We start from the raw sequence: 22,668 nt of genomic DNA, 5'->3' as shown, positions 1-22,668 counted from the left end.
TGCTCATATTCAACAGTTTCACTTTTAAGTAGATGATAATGTAGAGAAATTCTCACATGTGCACAAGGAGATATTATCAAGAATGTTCACAACATTATTTTTTTTTTTGTAGCAGAAAAATATTGAAAACTTCAATGGCCCATCATAGAGGAAATGGATAAATTAGGACTTATTTGTAACTGGAGAATTTTATAGCAATTAAAATGAATGAATCCAATCCACTTAAAACAAATTGGACAAATCTCAAAAATATAATTGTGAGTAAAACAAAAAAGCAAATTGAAAAAAAACAGTATACAGATATGTAAATGTTAAAACCACAAAACTTATTTTGTCATGTGTGCATTCATGTGTATTAACAGTATAGAAGCGTGAAGGGGAAGATTGCACACTAATTTCAAAACGATTGTGATTCTCTGGAAGGAGTAGGAGAATGGGAGGAGGGTGGAAGGTGGTGCTTTAGCTCTATTTGTAGCTAGAAATGGTGCAGAAGTTAATATTTCTGCCCATCTGTTGGTGAATTAATAGACAAAATGTGGTATATTCATATCCTGGAAAACTATTCAGCTATAAAAAGAAACTACTGGTATAAGCCATGACATGGATGCATTTAAAAACATTATGCTAAGTGAAAGAATTAAGACACAAGAGACCATGTATTGTATGATCACTTTATTTTATTTTTTAAAGATTTTATTTATTTATTTATTCATGAGAGACACACAGAGAGAGGCAGAGACACAGGCAGAGGGAGAAACAGGCTCCTCGCAGGGAACCTGGTGTGGGACTCAGGATCACCTGGATCCGGGTCTCTAGGATCATGCCCTGGGCTGAAGGTGGTCCTAAACTGCTGAGCCACCCGGGCTGCCTGTATGATCACTTTAGGTGAATGTCCAGAAAAAGCAAAACTAGAGGGATAGAGTAGATTGATCAATGGTTGCTTGGAACTGGGGTAGGAAAATAGATTAACAGTAAAGGGGCAGGAGGGATTCACTGGGATGATGAAAATGTTCTAAAAAGGATTAATGGTGATGGTTGCACAACTTGGTAAATTTACTAATGATCATTGGAGTATACAGTTGAAATGGAATTATGCAATATGTAAAATGAGCCAAAGTGAAGTAAAAAGTTAATATTTATTAGATTTGTGTAGCAGTCAACTAAAAGTTGGGAGTCCAATTAAAAATAAAGAGGACACCTTTTCATGTCATTTAGAGTTCTACATTACTTTATCATTTAAAAAAATGCATTGAGATTTAGAAAGAGTAAATCCACAAAGGTAAGTGTATAGCTTCATGAATGTATATAGTTGTGTAACCCTTACCCAAATGGAGATCATTTATAGTAATGTGATCATAGTTAACAATACTGAATTGTATATTTGAAATTTGCTAAGAGGCTACATCTTAAGTATTCTCATGACAAATGAGAAAGGTAACTGGGGGAGGCGATTGGTATATTATGTAGCTGGATTGTGGTGATTATTTAACAGTGTGAATCAAAACATCAAGTTGTATATCTTAAATATGTACAATTTTTGTCTGTCAATTATACCTAAATAAAGCTAGGGTAAAACATCTTATGTAGCATCCCAGAAGGCTCCATTGTGTTTCCTCTTAGCATCCTCCTTTTTCCTGCCTCCAAAGGCGACTACTGTTTTGTTATCATTATGAATTAGTCTGAAATCACCAGTTAGTCATTTAACCAACTGAGCCACCTAGGCACCCCTAGTTCATTCTTTCTAATTGCTATACACTCTTCTACTGTGAATATACCACAATTAGTTCATCCTTCTATTGATTGACACTTTTACTATTAGCGATAAAGCTATAATGATTATTCTTGTACATGTCTTTTGGTAAACATACACACTGGTTTCTCTTGGGTATATATCTAAGAATAGAATTGCTGGGTCATGAGTTGGAGGTATGTTGAGTTTTGCTAAATATTTTCAAATTGCTAAAGTAGTTGTGCTAATTTATTCTCCCTCTAGCAGTATGAGAGTTCCAGTTGCTCTACATCCCCATCAATCACGCTTAATGGTTCTATTGCATGAGTTTACCATAATTTATTTACCCATTGCCCTGTTGATTTGATATTTAGGTGGTTTCATATTTTCAGTACTTTGAATAAAACTCTTTTCTGTAGAAGGCAGTGCTTCAATGAGTTCTATAAATGTTTTCCTGGGAGGAAAATTGGTGATTTAAAAGGCATGGACCAAAAAAAAAAACAAAAGGGGGGGGCATGGACATGTAAAATTGATACTATTTGTGTTGCTGAAAAATGATACTAAATTACTTTCCATCCAACCATATTCTCAATTACCTAGAGTATGAGACTGCTTGTTTACCCAGATGCTTCAGTATCCAGATGTTTCCCATACTTTGAACCTTTGCCAAACTGAGGAGGGGAAGAAAACAACCAGAATTAGGGACTGTAAAACTTCACCACTTTGCCACCCTTTCCTGACATCTTTCAGGATGGTAAGGTATTGGGTTTGGTGTCCCATCTCCTTTGGAGATGCTTTCAATTTTGAAGGGGATGGAGAGGCTGGGTTGATAGTATAACAGGATCTTGTCAGGGCTTCATGCAAGGATAAAAGAGGGATGCCTGGGTGGCTCAGCAGATGAGCATCTGCCTTTGGCTCAGGGCGTGATCCTGGGATCTGGGGTTGAGTCCCACATTGGGCTCCTTGCAGGAAGCCTGCTCTTCCCTCTGCCTCCCTCTCTCTCTCTCTTTCTGTGTTTCTCATGAATAAATAAAAATCTTAAAGAAAAAAAATATATTTTTAAAAAGGATGAAAGAATTCAAGCTCAAATTAAAATGTTGGCTACCTAGGTAACTCCCAGATTATGTTGATAAGGGACAGGAGCAGATGCAATTCTTTGGTGGAGGCCAGCACTTTCTTTCCTGATTTGATTAACTATGAGTCCTTATTTTACCTGTTCACCCTTCCTTTCAAAGCTGTCCTAATTTCTGTTGTGCCTGAGCAACTTCAAGAGAGTATTTGTTGCCTTTTATGAGGGAGAGACCACAGATCATGTCTCTTGATGCCCTCTTAGGTGCCTGACATGCTACGATTAGTGGGTGTGTACAAGTGTACAAATAGTCTTCAATAGCAATTAGAAAGAATGAACTAGGGGTGCCTAGGTGGCTCAGTCGGTTAAATGACCAACTGGTGATTTCAGACTAATTCATAATGATAACAAAGGCTACAAATGATAACAAATGATAACAACAGTAGTTGCCTTTTGGAGGCAGGAAAAAGGAGGATGCTAAGAGGAAACACAATGGAGCCTTCTGGGATGCTACATAAGATGTTTTACCCTAGCTTTATTTAGGTATAATTGACAGACAAGAATTGTACATATTTAAGATATACAACTTGATGTTTTGATTCACACTGTTAAATAATCACCACAATCCAGCTACATAATATACCAATCGCCTCCCCCAGTTACCGTTCTCATTTGTCATGAGAATACTTATTTAAGATGTAGCCTCTTAGCAAATTTCAATAACCCACTGTTCATGGATTCTTTTTTTTTTTTTTCTCACTTTGGAAAGGAAATGTTATCAGGATAGTTTGCCAACCTCATATTATTGCTCCTCAAGATTGGAATTTCCCAGAGAGGGCCAATGGTGAGCAACTGAGGGCAAGAACAGGCTAGGAGCCCAGCATGAGTTAGTAAGGGGTCTTCTCTGGCGTAACCAGGATAACAGGATAAATGTAAAAGATCAAGTGTCTCACTGGGAAAGGAAGGGAAGCAACAAGATGACAGGGCTGACGAGGGAGAATCAGGATTGTTGAGTCCCACTCAGAAAGCTGTAATGAAGACTCCGATTATACGTAAGCAGAGGCTCACAGAGTTAGAATCAATCACTGGTTACTTCAGAAGCAGTTTCTTTTTTTAAAAAAATTATTTTTAATTTATTTTTTTTTCAAAAGCAGTTTCATGTTTTCATATCCCTCCTACATAATGGTGACCTTGGGAGGAAACAGTATTAAGCATTTACTAGGTGCTAACTATTGTTCAGAGTGGTTCACTTCCATTGTTTACTTAATCCTGAAAATTCTGTGGGGCTGACCTTATTCTGCCCCATTTACAGATCAGGGCACTGGGGGCTCAGAAAAACCAATTTGTCCAGGATCACACAGCTGATAAGTTAAATTGAGATTCTAATTTAGGAATGACTCCAGTGCTCATTCTCGTCATTCACCATACTGTTATGAAAAATGATATTAAAAATGATAATAATGTCTAAAATAAACTGATAGCTTACCACATGCCAGGCAGCAGTTCAACTTCGTTAGGTGTGTTATTTCATCTAATACCTCATAGCAGCCCTATAGAATAGATACTGTCTTAATCCCCATTTTACAGATGAGGAAACTAAGCACAGAAAGGTTAAATAACCACCACAAGGTCACACAGCTAATTACTAGAGGAGTGCATATTGAAATCCAGTCCACGCAAGCTTCTTGGGTCATAGTCTGGAGTGGTTCTTGCCTGGATGGTTTCCAAGCAGCTTCATCAGCCTTGAGAGTCTTCAGCTTTCTCCTCTCAGACACAGAGGTCACCTTACTGTTTACTGTTTGTATGATCCTGCAGGTTCCAGGGACCTCCAGAAGGCATATGTGTAGACTTCACTGTGTATGTTAAGCTACTGTGGCAGCATTATATGGGTTGTCTACCATCAGGTGAGATCCTGGAGGAAGCAGTGCTACCTGGATTACATAGTCCTAGGGTAGTGCCATTGCCCCGTGCAGCGGGGTCCGGGGCAGGTTTGTCCTGATGAGGATGTGTAGAGAGAAGGGCCTAATCAGTGCCCTGAGATAGTTCTCCACAATCCGAGTTTGCTGCATCCTGTGAATTCAGTTACTCATCCCCGTCCTCAGCAGGAGCTGGGAAGAACCAGCCCTGATAATGTCCCATTTCTATTCTCAGGGATGAGTTGCTTGTTTATTCAAAGATATCTATGTGTGATGGACTGTGTGAGCAAGTCTGAGAGAAACCATACGAAGACCATCTTTGCTACACTTTTATCTCTGTATTCCCTGAGCACAGATTAATTCTCTGAGAAATCCTAGCTATTCAGTCTTGAAGAAGTTATTGGAATTTTGACAGTGGTTAGCTTTAGAGGCACTATAGGGTTTGGGTTGCTTTTCTTTCTGTCCATCTTGTGTACCAGCCTTCTGTTGCCCCCTTAAGTGCTTCTCTCTACATCCCCAACAGCCCACATTTCCTATGTGTCCTGTTTTTTAAGCCCTGGCTCCTCACCTGGCTCTACTGAGCCTACCCTCACTTGTCAGTTGGTGTGGATGCAGAGTCCAGGGGCTAGGGAAACCTTGATGAATTTCACCCAGAAAAGAGTTGTTTTTAGGACTATTTAAGGGAATGCAGATTGAGGAGGAGAGATCTCATAGCATTATTCCAAGCTAAGAACCTTCTGTTATTTCCTATATGTAAGATTTTATTGATTGAAATGGAGGCTGGGCCTTTATAGAATGCAGGTTTTGTAATAATGGCAGGAGGAAGGAAACCCCTCCAGATAATGAAATGAAACCATGGAAGCAAAGTCATGGAGCCAAGCAGAGAGGAGGAAAGGAGTCTTCAAAATTCTCATTGTTATGTCAAGTCTATTTTAGACTTGTCTAGTTTAGGACAATTACTGAGTTAATTGCTTTTTAATGGAAAATACATATTTGAGTGTTCAGACTTCCTAAATCCTTAATTTTAAAAAAGGCATATATAGAATGGTATTTGAGTATTAGCCACTGCTGCTTAAATTTAGAATTCTACTTCATTGAAAGGACTTTATTTTGTTTTTTATGAGCGTCTTAAAACTGTAAGATGGTTGGCCGTGGGGGAAAAACCAGAAAGAAGTGCTTTCCTCAGGGCCATTTCTTTTAAAGGATACTTGTAGACATGGACATTTTACAAAAGTAGGAAGTTGTCTGAAGATTTTTAGATCATAGAATAACAGAATTTGAGAGTCCAAAAAACTCAGTCAACACCATCAGTTTATATTTGAGAGAATTCACATTCAAAGATTTATTTATGATCACATAGTGGCAGAATCTAGATCTGTTGATTCCCAATCTGACGCTTTAATATTCATGCTAAATGTTTCTCATGTTATTATGGTTATTGTGATTGTCTGAAAACTCACTAAAAAATGATTGTGGTAAGGGTCAGATATTGTTCTAGGTGTAGGAGACATAAAGATGAGTAGAAGTGGTTCTACTGTCAAGAAGGCTAGGGCTAGGTAGGGAGGGAAGGTCAGCAAGTAGATGGAAGATTGTCCAGCGTAATGAGTATAGGACAGAGGTATGCACAGGACGTGTATCAGTCAAGGTCTAATTGAAGATCAGAGAACCCACTCCATCAGAAAAGGAGTGACAACAAAGAATTCAGTCTTACAGAATCATTAGAAAGAGTGGAGGAATATGCTTCAGGCTAAATCTCCAGAAATGACTTTCAGAGTCATGCTGCAGAAGTAGCGCACCAAAAGAATGACTACTTCTGCCATGTCAGGAAGCTGGGGGATTCTGGAAGCTGCTATCCCACATGTCAGCCCCTGAGTATTCCCACCTTTAACGACTTGGGCTTAGAAAGTCTCCATCACATTTGTTGCCTCCAGAGCCGTCATGCCATTCCTGTTAGTTCTGCATCAGAAAAATGAATGCTTCATGTTACCTCCTGGCTCTCTTCTTGCCTGTGCTCTGATTTCAAGTCTCACCAAGTGGATCTAACTGGCTGAACCAAAATCACATCTGGTGTCCTAGTTGCAGGTGCCTTTGAGAAATAAAGTTTTAGCTTTCTAGCCTTTATAATACTAGAGGACCCACAGAAGATTATAATAGGTATCTTGATATAATAGTAGTGTTAATAATAGTAACAATGTAATATAGACATATAATATGTAGCACATATGATTTATATAATACATCGTGTATACACACAAGGTAGTAGTAACCTAATGCTCCAGGTAAAGTGAGCCAGCCTATAGAGTCTTTAGGATCAGTACATAAGAGCGGCAACAACCTGCCGGTGGTGGGGAGGAAAGGTCAGAGAATTTTCACTGAAAAGGAGTACCGGAACTGAGACTCAAACATGGAATTGCAAATGTCTCACCTTTTCTAAGGAACGTTGAACCTATTGCTGGTTTTCATCAAGTCTGTAAAATAGTTGTTCACAAAGTGCAGCCCTCGCATGAGCAACATCAGTATGACCTTGGAACTCACTAGAAATGGAAATGGAAATACTTGGAAATACTACTAAGACAGAAACTGAATGAAGCCCCTCAGGTGATTTTGATGCATGCCAAAACTTGATAAACCCTGCTGTATAAGCACAATAATTAAGACCTATAGGCAAGGGTAGATTCCTGGGGGAGGCTGATGGAGACCTAGTAAGCTATATAAGCGCAATGATTAAAACTGGTAGTTTATTGAGTTAAATCTATGAGTTTGAATCTTGGCTTTTACATTTACCTATCTGAGTGATTATGAACCAGTGATGTGATCAGCTCTCCTGATCTCCTGGGGTAACAGTACTTGTAGAATTGTCAAGCTTAAATGACATAGGGTATATGCCTGTCATAGTATGTGACACAGAATGGACGTTTTGTAAAGTCTTTTGGAGGAGACTGACTAGAAGTGCCCCTAAATCTTTCTTGGGAAATTTTATAAAGACGTTTCAGAGTAAATTCAGAAAGCATTTCTGGAAGGCGGTCTGCTCTGTGCTCAAGACTTGTGCTTGACTCTGTGCTTGAATGCTGTGGTACCTCGATTCTTAGAAAAAGTACAAATGGTAGGGAGATACAGTTCTGGCTTTTGGAGCTGCTTATTTTATTTATTAAGAAGACAAGTACTTAGACAAGGGAAGTAACAGTCTAAGATAGTAAATGATTGGGTGTAAGTCAGGTGTTAATAATTTAAGATGCTACCCAAACAGTAAATATTACAGAAGCTCAGAGGGAGTCAATGAGGGCTGAAGTAGTCAGGGGTAAGTTCCTGAAAGAGGCACATGGGGACATTATATGCTGCCATGGACCACTTAAATTAAATTTCCGAGGAGCGTATTTCCCTACTTAAGAAGTTTTTTTGTTTTGTTTTTTAAATTATGAACCTTGTATAAAGATGTGGAGAATCAGGAAATAAGGGAAAAAACCCTAAAATTTCACAACTCAAGACTCATAGCTAGAAGTTTTGGTGGGTTTCCATTTAGTGTCTTTTGAAAACTTAAAAAAAAAAAAATTTCTATTATAGTGTGATAAGTCTTTATATTCTCTTTTGAGTTAATTCTTCATAATGGAATGATGTTAGCATTTCTTCATGTTATCACAGACACAACCTAATTTTATTATTTATGTATTTATTTTTAAAGATTTTATTTATTTATTTATGAGAGACACACACACACACACACACAGAGGCAGAGACATAGGCATAGGAGAGAAGCAGGCTCCATGCATGGAGCCGATGTGGGACTCGATCCCAGGACTCCAGGATCACACCCTGGGCTGAAAGCAGATGATTAACCACTGAGCCACCCAGGTGTCCCCACAACCTAATTGTAATGGTGGTTATAGGTATTGGGTTACTTGAGCTTATTAATGCTCTCAATTTTTGAGATGATGTTTGAAACAAACATAAAAGGAATTTACTTATGTTTCCAATTATTTACTTGGGGTCAATTCTGAGAAGTAGAATTACTAGGGTATGGATTGAAGACATTCCTAGTGCTTTGGAAACATATTGCCAAATTATTTGCTGGAAGGAGTAGTTCAATTTATTCTCCCTTTCTTCCTTCATTCTTTTTGATTTATTCAGTATATATGTGCTAGGCCCTATTCCAGGTTCTGGGGATATAGTGAACAAAATAGGCAAAAATCCCTGCCATCATAAAGCCATACATACTAGTAGGGGAAAACAGATAATAAGAAAGTATGTTGAATGATAAAATGTGATAAGGAGGAAACAGGAAAAGAAAATAAGGAATGGTGGGGATACGGAAATTGTAATTTTTTTTAATAAGGTGATTGGGGAAGGCAGCGCTAGGAAAGTAACTTATGAAGAGGACGGCACATGCCTCATTCCTTGGTGTTTATCCCACAGAGTCAACAGCAAGGGAGGGGGCTGTGAAGTGGAAGCATGGCTTGCATGTTTGAGGAACATCAAGTAGACCTATGTGGCTGGGATAGGGGAGAGAATACTAGGAAGTGAGTTGAGAGTTTCTGGTGAAGGAGGACCTGACTTAAAAAACAGGATTACTGTGTCTGCTATTTAGAGAACAGTCTGTAGGGCATGAGAGGCAGAAGCAGAGAAACCTGTTAGGCATCTGTTGTAGTAGAAATGATGGTAACTTAGACCAGAGTAGTAGTGGGGAGATGGAGAGAAATGGTCAGAACTTGAATTTATTTTGAAGATTTAGTTGACAGGATGGGCTGACAGATTGGATCTGAAATGTGAGAGAAGGATCAGGAGTTCAGTTTTGGACATGTTAAATTTGAGATGTCTGCTAGGCATCCAAGTGGAGATGTTGAGTAGACAGACAAATGAGTCTGGAGTTGGAAGAAATAAATGTAAAGTTGACAGTGCATATTTGTCTTTGAAGTGATGAGACTAAAAGAGACCAGCAAAAGAGGACATGAAGAGAAAAGTGAAGTCCGAGGACTGAGGTCTGGGGCCCTTCAATTGGAAGAGATCTGCAAGGAGCGTAAGGAGAAGCAGTGAGGCAGGGGAGTGGGACACTATGGAAGCCACTTAAACCAAGAAAGTGGAACCCATCGAGGGTATCAAATGGTGCTTATAGGGTAAGTAAGATGAGGACTGAGGATTGATAATTGATGTTAAGAGTAAGAAGTGAGTGAATGTGGTCATTGAATTGATAAGCAGTTTCACAACGGTGGTGGGGTAGAAGCTTCATTGGCATAGGTTCAGGAGAGTGAGAAGAGAGGAATTGGGGAGGTAGGTACAGGCATTCTTTTGAAGTACATAGCTTTAAAGACAAAGAAATGGGGTGGTAGTTGTGGGGGTCTTGACCTTTTAAAAAAGATTTGCAGAAATAACAGTATATTTGCATGCTGATGGGAAAGATCCAGTAGAGAGGTAAAATTAATAACACAGAAGAATTGGTAGAGCAATGTCTGAGTTGGTGAGAGGGGATGGGATCCGAGTTGACAGAGGAAGAGGGCAATTGCAAGAGGGCACAGATGGTTCTTCATAGTAGTAGGATGAAGGCAGCATCTGTGGGTCAGTGATAACAAATGGGTAGAAATATTGGTGGAGGCTTGTGAGAGTTCTCTTCTGATTGGTTTTCTCAGTGAAGAGGCAAATGAGGTAATTAGTGGCAGTTGAGGATGGAGAAGGTTTGAAGGAAGACAGTTAAGTATGAAATAGTCTTGGAGGAGAGCAAGAGAGTGAATGAATTAAGGAAAATGTGGTATAATTGCTCAAGTTCACTTACAGCAAATAACCCAACTTTAAAGCTAGGTTAGTCACATAGTTGGGTGTTTCTCTCTAGCTGGTACAGGTCGATCATTGGATTTGACAAGGATTGTTGGACTTTGCCAAGTGAGTTTGACAAAGTAAGAGAGAGACACAAAGATGTGGAAGATGCATAGAAAGGAGTGGTTATAGAATAGAATTTAAGCTGGGTGAGGAGGATAGTGTGGACCTGAGGTGGATAAAGGGCAGTGAAAAGGTTGGTAGAGCATCCCTGTGGGATTGAAGAATGAAGACAATACAGTAGGGAGTGAACTAGAATGGAAGAAGGCAGGTCATGGTTGGGGGCTGAGGTGCTTGAAACTGATGATTGAGGAGGTTTCAGTTATTGCCAACTGTAGAGTTTGGGTATGACCGTGGGAAATTGGGTAGAGGACAATGTCCTTGGCAGGGAGGAAGCCAAGAAATCAAGAATTCAGGGATTTCAAAGGATTGGCTAAGTACAAACTGAAATTTCTAAGACTGTGATGGGAGTGGTGAGAGAGTTAGTGGCAGTATATATACCAGGCAGGACCCATGTGACTCAGGAATGGCTAGTAACCCTGGGATTAGTAGACGACAGCGGAACAGAGCGGGGAAGGTAGCCTGGTGAGCTTGGGTTAAAATGAGGAATTTTGGAAAATGAAGGAGAAAAAGTCTAGAAGTGGAAACAAGGGGCAGAGGCTGCCTACCCTGTCTCCAGGCCAGTGGGAAGGATGGAGAGGAGACATTCACCACTTGAGAGAGCCCCAGAGGAAGCTAGCATTAGGTCAGAGTAAGAATCTAGGAATGGGAAGGGAGCTTAGTGTGAAGAGACTGAGAATTGTGCTGATCACTGACCAGGAGTGCCAGAAGGCAAGTGAAGGAGTTTGAGCGAGTATGCCAGTTTTGTTGTTCCTTTGCCAGCTACACTTAAAATTCACTGTACTTGTGAGGGAGGACATGGTTTTTTATCTTTTTAATTTTTTACAGTGCTAGTGTAATTGAATATTAATTCATATAAGAACATACAATTGGCCACTTTTATAAATTGTGATGCCTAAGAGCATATTTTGGAAGGGTCTGATTTGGATATGGGAAGAGGAGAAAGATAAGCAAAGCATGTCAAGTTTTCTGGGAAAATGGATTGATCGGGCTGGCTAGATTCGGGGATTCATTTTTTTTTTTTTAAAGATTTTATTTATTTATTCATGAGAGACAGAGAGAGAGAGAGAGAGAGAGAGAGAGAGAGGCAGAGAAACAGGCAGAGGGAGAAGCAGGCTCCATGCAGGGAGCCTGATGTGGGACTCGATCCTGGGACTCCAGGATCACACCCTGGCCTGAAGGCAGCGCTAAACCGCTGAGCCATCCAGGCTGCCCTGGGGATTCATTTTTAAGAAACAGATGAAATTGGGTGGTTTGGTCTTTTGTTTTTTTAATAGGCTTATTTGAGAGAGAGAGAGAGACACACACAAACTTCAGCAGATTTCTGCACTGAGTGTGAAGCCCGATACAGGGTTGGATCCCTGGATCCCAAGATCAGTATCTGATCCAAAACCAAGTGTCAGATGCTTAACCAACTGTACCCCACCCCCCAGGTCCTCCAGGTGGTTTAGTCTTAATGGCCAGGCTAAGGATTCTAGGCCTGGTCTTGAAACATGTTAAAAGTAGTATAGGTCCTCAAAAAAATTAAACATAGAATTGCCACATGATCCAGTAATTCCAATTCTGGACATATGTCCTGAATAATGAAAACAATGAAAAATATTTATTGCATAAATATTTGTACACTTATGTTCATAGCAACATTATTTATGATAGCCAGAGATGGAAGAAAGAGGGAAGTTCTGACACCTCATAATTGAAGATGTTATACTAAGTGAAATAAGCCAGGCATACAAGGACAGATAGCATATGATTCTACTTATATGCGGTACCTGGAGTTTTAAATTCAGAGACAGAAAAGTAGCATGGTAGTTGCGAGGGGCTATGGGGAGGGTAAAATTGGGAATTATTTAACGGGTTCAGAATTTTAGTTGGAGAAAGATGAAATTTTGGAGATAGATGATAGTGCTGGTTGTACAATAACATGAATGTACTTAGTACCACCGAACTGTATACCTAAAAATGTTAAAATGGCAAATTTTATTTATATTTTACTCCCTGCTCCCTCTCCCTCCCCCACTTCCAAAGTGGTATAGGATATATAGGTACTATATAGGATATATGGCACAGATAAGGACGAAACAATGGCTTGTTTCCAGGGGAAGAGAGGCAGAATTTTGTTGACAAAATTAGTCTTCTGGTTGACAGGCATAGTACGTTTCCTTTGCTGGGGTGTCAGCTTTGTGTATACTGTGTGCAGTAGTTTAGCCTTACCATTGGGGTTCTCAGTATGGTTTAGGGATACTTGGAAAACACATTTTCCAAATAGGAAAACATTTCTCTGCGTTATTATTCATTCTGTTTAGCCAGTAATTTTTTTTTCATAGATTATCCAAGGATACCCTCTAGTCTTCAAAAATATTCTAAGTTGTTAATAGGAATTCATCTTTTCATGATCATGTTTACTAGTTGAATTGAGTGCTAGTTACTTTGGAGTCTTTTGTTTGTATCCTGAACTTGGCAAAGGAGTTTAAATAGAGAAATTGGAAAACTCTCCTTCATAATCTGCTACGGCCTATTTCATGACAACATGTTTTGATTATTTGTCCAGATGTATTCTTTTTGTTGAATCACAAAATAACTAGAAGACAGATCAACAGGAGGACATACATAAATCCAAAAAAGAAAGCCACTATTGGATTTTTGGGAGTCTGATGGATGCAGGGTGAATCCCAGCTCCGTTGCTTAACTGAATTTGTTCTTAGTGAGCCTCACTCTTATTTATAAAACATCTACTTACCTGGCAGAGTTGTTGTTAGGATTAAAATATAGACCACCTATGGCAACTACTGGTGTACATAGGCATTCAGTAAATGGTAGCTGTCAGTATTCTAATTATTACTGCAAAAAATGTTTAATGGAACTCTTGTTTCTGAAACCCAGAATGCAAACTTAGAAAGTAAAGAAATTAGCAGAAAGGTCCTTCAGTTTATACAGAGATTCACCTCAGGGTTTCTGTAAATCTGAGACAGTCCCTAGTGCATTTGATGTTTACAGATCATTAGCAAACAGATGCCAGGAGGCAAATAAACTGTAGCTTAAGGATTTTCGAACCACTGATGACGAAGAGAAAATCAGTTTCTGATAAAGTTATAACATTTCTAAGTAAGTAATGGCAGGCAATGGGAAAATTTTAATTGGGTTTATAAAAGTTTATTTCAGGAACACATGTAGTTCCAATTTGAGGCATACCTATACATCTGTAGCCATCTAATTTATAGTGCTTGCTTATTTCTCCACTGGGGTTAATAATAAAACAACAACTAATATTTATTGTGTGCTTATATGCCAGTGTGTCTTTAGGAAGGAAGCCTGTAGCATTCTGAGGCTTGTTTTCAATCGGATGTTTGAAATAGGCTTTTAAATCCATCATTTAGAGATACAGGGTATTTAATTAGTTTATTCTGTTCTCTTACGCCAAAATATATGTTGAGCATTTATAACAGGGAAGACCTTTTGTAGGAGACAAAGCCAAGTAGAACATGAGCTGTGGCCTCAATAAATACTGACTCACTGTCCCTTAGACTGTTCAGAAGGGGGCTTGTGGTTGCATAAGATGAAACACTGTCTAGTCCTATATTCCACATCTGGCTCTGCCGCTTCTTCCCTGAAGCTTTTGCTGTCCTGGTCGGAATTCAGTTTGATGCCCTTCTGCTAACCCCAGCACGGCACAAGCTCTGTGGTAATTGTTTAATTCTGTGGGTTCTCCATTAGGGTTATACTGTAAACTCCTTGAGAGCAGGGATTGGCTTTTTCATCACCTGGGCCTATCACATCAGCATATTTGTGCCATGAATAAATACTGATTTTCTAACTTTGGATACATGGTAACCTATTGCTTTCTTTAACGATGATGTACTTAGAATAGTCCCAATATTACAGCTTTGTCATGAAGTTTTATTATTATTATTATTTTTTGTCATGAAGATTAAATTAGAAATTGTACACAAGATGCATATCCCAGTGCCTGACACATAGTGGGTATGCAACCAGTTGTTGTATTTGAGTAAATAATGAAGTCATCTCTTTCCACCAGATTTGACGGATGTGATAGATCTATTTATAAAGACCGTATGCAGTGATGTTACGTTTGTAGTACATAAAGGGCACAGCTGTCATTTAGGTTAAGTCTGAAGTAATTATTCACATTGGAATAAAAATTGGACACTTAAGGTGCTCATTCAAAAGGAAGGGGTGGGCAGCCCGGGTGGCTCAGTGGTTTAGCGCTGCCTTCACCCCAGGGTGTGATCCTGGAGACCTGGATCGAGTCCCACGTCGGGCTCCCTGCATGGAGCCTGCTTCTCCCTCTGCCTGTCTCTGCCTCTCTCTCTCATGAATAAATAAATAAAATCTTTAAAAACAACAACAACAACAATAAAAAAAGGGCTCACACGAATCTTAACTCACAGGGAAATTAATGGAAACCTGAGATTATAACCATTTAACGATAAAGGGCCTTCATCAAGATTTGTCAATTTTATAGGTTTTAGGAATTAGTTCTAAACCTCGAACTAATTTTTCGAAACCAAATATTTAAATAATAATGTTGGAAATTAGGATATTCAGCAGGCAAAAAGGAAAGTGTAAGTGAAAATATTCCCTGTACTTTTTTCTTCTCTCCAGCACTCTCCATTTTAAAGCTCCCTTTGGAATTTGACTTACGTTTGATTTTTGAGTTTCCGTGGCATAAGTTTGGTTGAGAATCAGATTTATATACCTTTCGTAGATGGGATTAGTCATAAAAGCGATTTCAAATGATTGGTTAAGTAGTGGCATTTGCTGGTCAAAATCTATCACCGTTCTCTAGAAAGGGAGATGAAATTCCCAAGATTGTACTGCATAATGTCAGTGGACTCATTATTTGTAGAACAGCTGATGCACTTAGGACTTGTTGATTCACTTAATTGGTAACCGTACTACATTCATAACTCCAATAACTGAAAACAATAGGTCAGTGTCTGCTGTTTATGCATAAATAGTCACATCAGAGCAGGATACGTCTGAAAGGCAGAATCTGTTAGTTTGAGGAGGAATCTGGCACGTGAATGGTTCCATTACTTGCCATACTGAGGTGGGTGTGCTCTTCTTCCCTGAATAATGCTCTTTGGGTTTTTATTATAGGTGTAGATGGTGAACTGTTCCTATGTTATTAGACTGGCTGCTGTGAAGCAGTATTTGAATGTGTTTTAAATGCCAATGTTGAAGGAAAAGGCTAGAATAGAAACAGAGTTTTAAAATTAGTGATGATTCAAAGTTTTTATGTCTTGTGGTCTTCATGTTTTAGAGCAAAAAGTTAATACCTGGAATAATTTTTAAGAAATTCCAGTTGTACATGGAAACCAAATGTTCATTTAAAAGTACTTTGAAATGACTTTTTAAAAATTCATGAATTGGGGATTCCTGGGTGGCTCAGCGGTTTAGCGCTTATCTTCGACTCGGGGCGTGATCCTGGAGTCCCGGGATTGAGTCCCGCATGGGGCTCTCTGCATGGAGCCTGCTTCTCCCTCTGCCTGTGTCTCTGCCCCCCTCCCTGCGTCTCTCATGAATAAACAAAATCTTAAAAAATAAAATTCATGAATTATATGCTTTTGTAACTTCAAGATAGAATCTACATTGTGAAATCAATAATTCTTGTTTAAGACAAGTAATTTTTAATTTAAAAACATTTGTAAGGGAAAAACAACACAAACTATTTTGTTTCATTGTGAAGGAAAAGGAAATTGTATTGACGGGTTTCTTATTTTACTATGTAAAACATTTGAAGCATTCCTTTCCAAAGTATATTTTCAATAATTAAATTTTAACTCTCATAAATGGAATAGTTTACTAGAATAATTGTATTTAGTTAAAATGCTAATGGTTCAGGTATTTTATAAAGTAAGTGAAGCTGACTCTTTATAGCAGTAATGAGTTTAATAGGGAGTGTCCTTAAAGCCCCCCCCCCTTTTTTTTTGTGGAGTCCAGTTTGCAATCATAGTGTCAAGAAACTTTCTAATTCTGCATTATGCAAAAAAATAAACTTTTCTTTTTGAAGATGGAAAAAAAGCTTATTTCTTAGTGTGTTTTGGGAAAGATTGAGCTTGTCCTCAAATGTATGCCTTCTCAGACTACTTTCTGAGTGTGATCATTTTTAGTGTATAAAATTTGAACATGTCATTAGGGAAAGAGCAGTGTGATGGACTGTTACCCGTTTGCAGCATATTCCCATCTTCTCATCTGGAAAATTAAATCTGATTATAGCTTGGATTAACATTTACGGCTGTGGGGGAGTGGAAGATAGTATCTTAAACTATATGAAATTGAACAATGAGATTATATCGTTTATAGCTAATTTTCAAGTCTTGATTTTAAAGGGAAGGTTTTTATAATTGTAAGTTTTAAATACGTTCAAAGTTTTGTTTCTTCATGACTGAAATATCCTAGGGATAATGACTGGATAAATGTTAGTGGGTATTAAATGTCATTTTTTCTGCCTTGATACCTGCCATGTTAAAAGTGAAAGCAGCATAGATTCCCGTGTTAATGGCTACTTTTGCAGTCTCTCTTAAATTTTCTAAAAGAGCTCCAGTTATTGAAGATTATAAGGTTTGGTTAGTGTACAGTTGTCACACATTTCATAGAGAATGTAGTCACTGTATTTTTCAATAATCAGTGTCATGCCTTGACCCTTCAAATGAAGTCACTGGTGTGACAGAGAAAAACAGGAAAATAGTTTGGTGAGGGGTGTGTGTGTGTGTGTGTGTGTGTGTGTACACATACTAGTTACTGATCTACAAATGAGCCCTAATACATAACCACAGTACTTTTATGAATTATTTTGCATTTCTGTTGTAAAAGATCTGTCTACCACGTTTTCTAGGAACTTTAAGCCTAAGGCAGAACTCAAGGTTTTGGAGCCTGTGTAAAATAATTTATAGCACCGTTCCAGCAAGTCTTGCCCAAACTCTAATTCTATTAATTAAACATCCTGTGGCAATCTGGTATATCTTAAAGATTTAAAGTATGTTACAGTAGAAGACTCGAAAACATGAACAATTGTGGTAGAAGAAAATTAATGTTTCTTAAAAAAATTAAGACATACTTATTCTGAGACCTTTTTTTTTTTTTTTCCCCCCTCCCTGTAAAGACTTAGCCACTTAAGTATGGTCATATTCTGTGCCTGAATCAGTTTTGCTATTGGGAATCCTATGCTGTGAAATGTCTGTTTGAAGTATAGAAATGTTTCTTATGGCCTGCAGTGGAAGTGGTGGTGCAAATGTGTCTTTGTGGAGACCTCTTCTTGCATGGCCACGGTGCTGGAGAAGGTAGAGGCCCATCACGTTGATATGATGCCAAGACTTGTTTCAGAGCCAAATGCCTCTTTTAGGCTTATGTGGCTAAGACATATATGGACTCTACCATACATCTTATGGCAAGATATTTTAAATATGATATTTTAGGTTGAAAAGTGTTTTCTTGGGAAATGATGAAATTCATTTTTAATTTTAAAAATTAAAATTTACCATTACTTAAATCTGGAGAAAGTTGCTGAGAGAAGGAAAAGGAATGTTCTTAATATTCTGTAAGAGGGACAGTTCTTCGATAAAAAGCTTGACATATGCCCATGACTCTGTTCTTACTGCCAATTGCCTAAGCAAAATGTTGCTGTTTTTTCCTTGGTAGTTCTCTGATCTGCAGATTTTTGTGTTGAAAGTTAGCTGTTTGGTGACAGTGCATTTGGTGGTGAGGATATGAATGTGAGAAGGTGTTTTGGAACATTAGCAATTATAGTATTGGATGGTGGATAAAGAAATAGATATATAAATATTAGACCAATGCACAGTTTTCCAGTGTATGTTATTTTCCATATAAAGATATAGAACATTTCATAAAATGTTCCCAGACCATTTAAAACTCAAAGAAATGCAGCTGATGCAATGAAATACATAGAGTACTTGTAAAAACATACAGACACGCAAGTGGATTGCTGCCAGACAGAAAATTTAAAGGCGGTTTGCTTAACTGCAGGGTGCTAGGTTTTGTACATGTGCCATGCTGAAACTGTTAGTAAGGCGGGTGTTGTGTTGCTTGAGAAAAGCAGATTGTATTTGGACCTTTTAAACTCAGATGTTTCCATTGTCGATATTTTGGTGACATTATGGCATTTGTGATCGACTCAATGTGAGAAAAGATGATTTCAACCCACTGCAAAATAGACATTTTAAGAAAAACTCAGATAAATTATTTTCAATATTTTGTTAATTTTTACAAAGTGGTTTTCATAGTTTTATAAACTATCAGATTGGGTCTTTGAGCTAATGGAGCGGAACTTTGTAGGTTGGGCTTTGGTTTCTAAAAAGCATTGCCCCTCCCCACCCCTCCACCCCTGCCCTCTTTTTAAAATATTGCTTTAAAGAGTGTTAAGAACCCATGAAGTTTGCTTTTGTAAACCTCAGGGCCTTCAGGGAAATCACAAGCTTTATGCTTGAGTCATAGTAAATAATAATACATATATTCTCTTGACATGATTCTCTAAAAATCTGGGAATCTCACTCTGGGGTTAGTTTTAGGACAGTTGAAGGAATTTGGTTGATGTTTATTGTGCCTACTACTGAGACAATGTTTAGGGTAAGTATGATTTGCATGACTCCCATCTTGGCATTCCATGGTCATATTTACCTTCAGTATATTAAAATAAGTTTATTTTTTTTCTTTTCATCCATGTTCCCTTCTCTTTTTAAAATTCTGCTATATTGTATAGATGAATAAAATACATTTTTAAAATAAGTTAATTTTTACTATAGTTTCTTATTAACATAGTTGGCTAAAGATGTAAAAACCTTTCTCCCATCTATCTATAGACAGAAACTTTTTTAAAGTTGAAGGACATATCATAAACTTTGTTTTCTGACATTTATCCCCTCACAAAATGATGATAAAGAAATAGTCTTTGGTTTTATTCCATTGTGATCTCCATCAGTATTTTTGTAGTTCCTGAGAAGCACAAACTACTGTAAGAAAAAGGACATATATTAAAGATTTATATGTGAGTCATTTCTATATGAAGTTTTCTGGTTGAAAAGTGTTAACTGTGTGACAGTTGGAAGAAAAAGAATAAGCCCTTAGATTATTTAGTGGCTTTCCCAACTCCTGTTTTACTGTGTCCCTCTGTGGCTTACAAGTGCATTTTCTTTTTCCAGTCTTGGGACCAAATTTTAAATCCTAAAATACCAGTTTTTTTCTGCACTACAGTGATTTACGTATGTTTTAGAAATTATAACCACTGCCCTCTTATTTCGGCTCCCCCCATCCCTGACCTAGCCAGCACGCTTTTAGAGGTATGTTAGGCATCTGGTTGTCCCCTTTGCATCTCTCAATTCTTCCCTGTAGACCTTAGTGCTTTTCATGCCACACCATTAGCGCCCTCTGGCCTCCTGTCTCAAGAGGGCCAAGTCCTTGTGTGATTTCAGCCCTTCTGGCCAGAGAGAAGCAACAGCTTCTTCCTCTGGCACATTAGGGCAGCCCTGCACAGAGGGCATCACTCCAGAATTCTGCTAGTCACAATCTAGGCATGTCCTTTGTCCCATCTAGTATTTGCAGATGAGGGGTTAGGAAAGAAATTGATCCTCAGTTTTTAAGTCAACCAGAAGATACCTCAAGAGCTGAAATGGTCTACAGATAGTTTCACCTTTTTTGTGCTACCCATTTTTAGAAGCTCTCCTTTTTTGGTATGACCTTCTGAATACTCCTTCCTTTGTTATTAGCCTTGGGTTTTGAAAAGTAACATCCATTGACTTTAATGACTTGAAAATTGGCATTTTTAGGATTTAAATATAGTATGTGAATAGGCCCTTAGTTTTTTCCCTTTTTGATTCTTCACTGCAGAAAGATGAACTACATTTTTGTGTTATGATTTGGAAGGTTTTAGCTTTTATGTGGATTCACTCTCACAGAGAAGTAAATTGATGTTTTAAAAGATAGCTGTGAAAACTGAGTAGTATATTTTGTGATTAGTGTGTGAGGGGACCCTCAAATACTCTACTTTTTCATAAGCCTTGTCCATTGGTACGTGATTTCTCAAATACATACTGTTCTTATCAGTCTCCATAATGTGTCTCTGAGGAACCAAATATTTCTCTTATTAGAAAAGATTGAATGTTTTCCTAATCAATAGCAAATGGAGTGCTAATAGCATTTAATTAGTACACTCATGTATTGACTTACAGACGATGGCATTGGATTATCTTGCAATTATGATTGAAGAATCAAGTGACCCTTTAGTAACTCCATTTTAAACAGATGGTCATAAAAGGTGTTTTCACCTATGTATTTTTATAGTTGCTGAGCAAGTTTAATTATGTTAGGTAGAACATAATATCTCATTTCATGATACTTTGTTTGCACTGACAAGCTAAAAGTGTATCATTTGGTTCTGTTTTGAAGAAAACTTCATCTGGTTTTAACTGTATTTTCAGGAGTTCACTAAGTATTTTGGTAAGGACATATTTTATTTTTAAAGCAAAGAGTTTGCGTTTGTTCCTTGAAAGAATTCTTACTCCTCGTCACCCCCTATACATACACACACACACACACACACACACACACACACACACAATCTGAAACTGGTGTTTAAGGTGGTTTATCAAGCTCACATAGGTAACTATGAAAAGGAGGCTTCTGATTAGAGAAAAAAAGTCAAGCCAGGTTTAAGACTCATTTTCTCTGAAAAAATATATTGAGGGCAATTTGCAGTTGGCAAGATTTTTGCATTAGGTAATAGTCTAAAGTTAACAGTAGCATCAGGTCTTCAAAATTTTTCTTTTTTATATTTCTGGAGGAGGGTAATGGGAGTGCCTTGCCGAGTCCTTCCTTGTGCTCATCAACATAGCAGCCTCAGCTGCCCCCCTTGGATCCCCTGCCAGGGCTGCTATCATCTTCTGATCAAATATTAATGTGTGATCCTCTGCTTGCTCACTAATCCAAAGCCAATTAATATTATCTGTCAATTATTTACAGATCCTGAGGTGCAGAGGCAATTCCCGGAGGACTACAGTGACCAGGTTCGGAATGCGTAATTAATTTTTTACATGACAAAATTTATTTCAGAGTTGTTCAACATATTATTACTGTTCTTTTTTTACTGAAAGAGATAAATGAATTTTTAGAGGGAAGAGAAATAGCAATTAGGAGCCCAAGACAAAAAATAAAAACACATTGAGGTCGGATTGAAAATATGTGGTAGATTTGGAGTGTTACCTTCAGGGGAAAAATGCACAGAAAGTAAGGAAGAAAATCTACTGCCAATTTTACTTTTTACTTTGAGATGTGCTGTAGTTTGCAGTTCATTAGGAAATCCTTTTTGGATTACCTGTGAACTTTTTTTTTTTTTTTTTTTTTTTTTAATGCCATTTAAGTAGTCAAGAACCAGTGTTAACAAAAGGCAGAGGAGGAGGGAAGTTTGTAACATTTCCTGGAATTTGAAATAGATTATGAAACTATTTGAAATAGATTAGAAATGTATTATGAGATAGTACAAAGAGATACACATTCAGGAATGGTTTTCAGGGTGAGGTTAGTTCTAGTGATGGTAGGGAAAGCTGAGGTTGGCTGGGTGGCTCTGCCATCTCGAGTTTCCTGTATCCTGCAAGCATGGAATGGAGTGGAGGGAACTATTTTAATCATAAAATAGCCCTGAAGTTCTGATGCTGCTCTACTCTTGATAATTAGATCCAGGTTGTACATTCTGGATTCCAGTGTCTATCTTAAGAAATATTAGAGATGTTTTATAGCTTTTTGTGGGGGCATCTTAAATTTTTAGTTCAAATATGCAATTTGCTATGCATTTTAAAGCAGTTTCAAGATAGAAGCATCCTTGATTACACTGAACAAAACAACTTGATAAAGCCTTCTCTTGAATTTTGTCTGTTAAAAAAAATATCCTCGAATGGAATGGAAATATCCAGTACAATTGTAGTAATGTACTTTGCACCTTTGCAATGTGGCCTGTTGTATAAGGGCAAGGTATCTGAGATATCTTTATGAATACAGGGGAC

General features: G+C 38.0%; 1 protein-coding gene across 19 annotated transcripts in view; it reads left to right on the top strand.

Annotated features, from left to right (window-relative positions):
• The window catches only part of DENND1A (DENN domain containing 1A), a 509,667-nt gene that overhangs the window by 105,299 nt on the left and 381,700 nt on the right, over positions 1–22,668 (top strand). For 17 of the 19 annotated variants that reach the window (XM_077850604.1, XM_077850613.1, XM_077850600.1 and 14 more), the window contains one exon: positions 21,632–21,675. The exons of the other annotated variants lie outside the window; for them this stretch is intronic. In XM_077850604.1, the coding sequence (XP_077706730.1) occupies positions 21,632–21,675 (44 nt within the window). The remainder of the gene's footprint in view (positions 1–21,631; positions 21,676–22,668) is intronic. 19 annotated transcript variants of the gene reach the window in all.

The sequence above is a fragment of the Canis aureus genome, chromosome 16 (assembly GCF_053574225.1).
Source record: "Canis aureus isolate CA01 chromosome 16, VMU_Caureus_v.1.0, whole genome shotgun sequence".
NCBI lineage: Eukaryota > Metazoa > Chordata > Mammalia > Carnivora > Canidae > Canis > Canis aureus.
The sequence above is the reverse complement of the archived record's forward strand: the minus strand, read 5'-3'. Positions and strand labels throughout refer to the sequence as shown.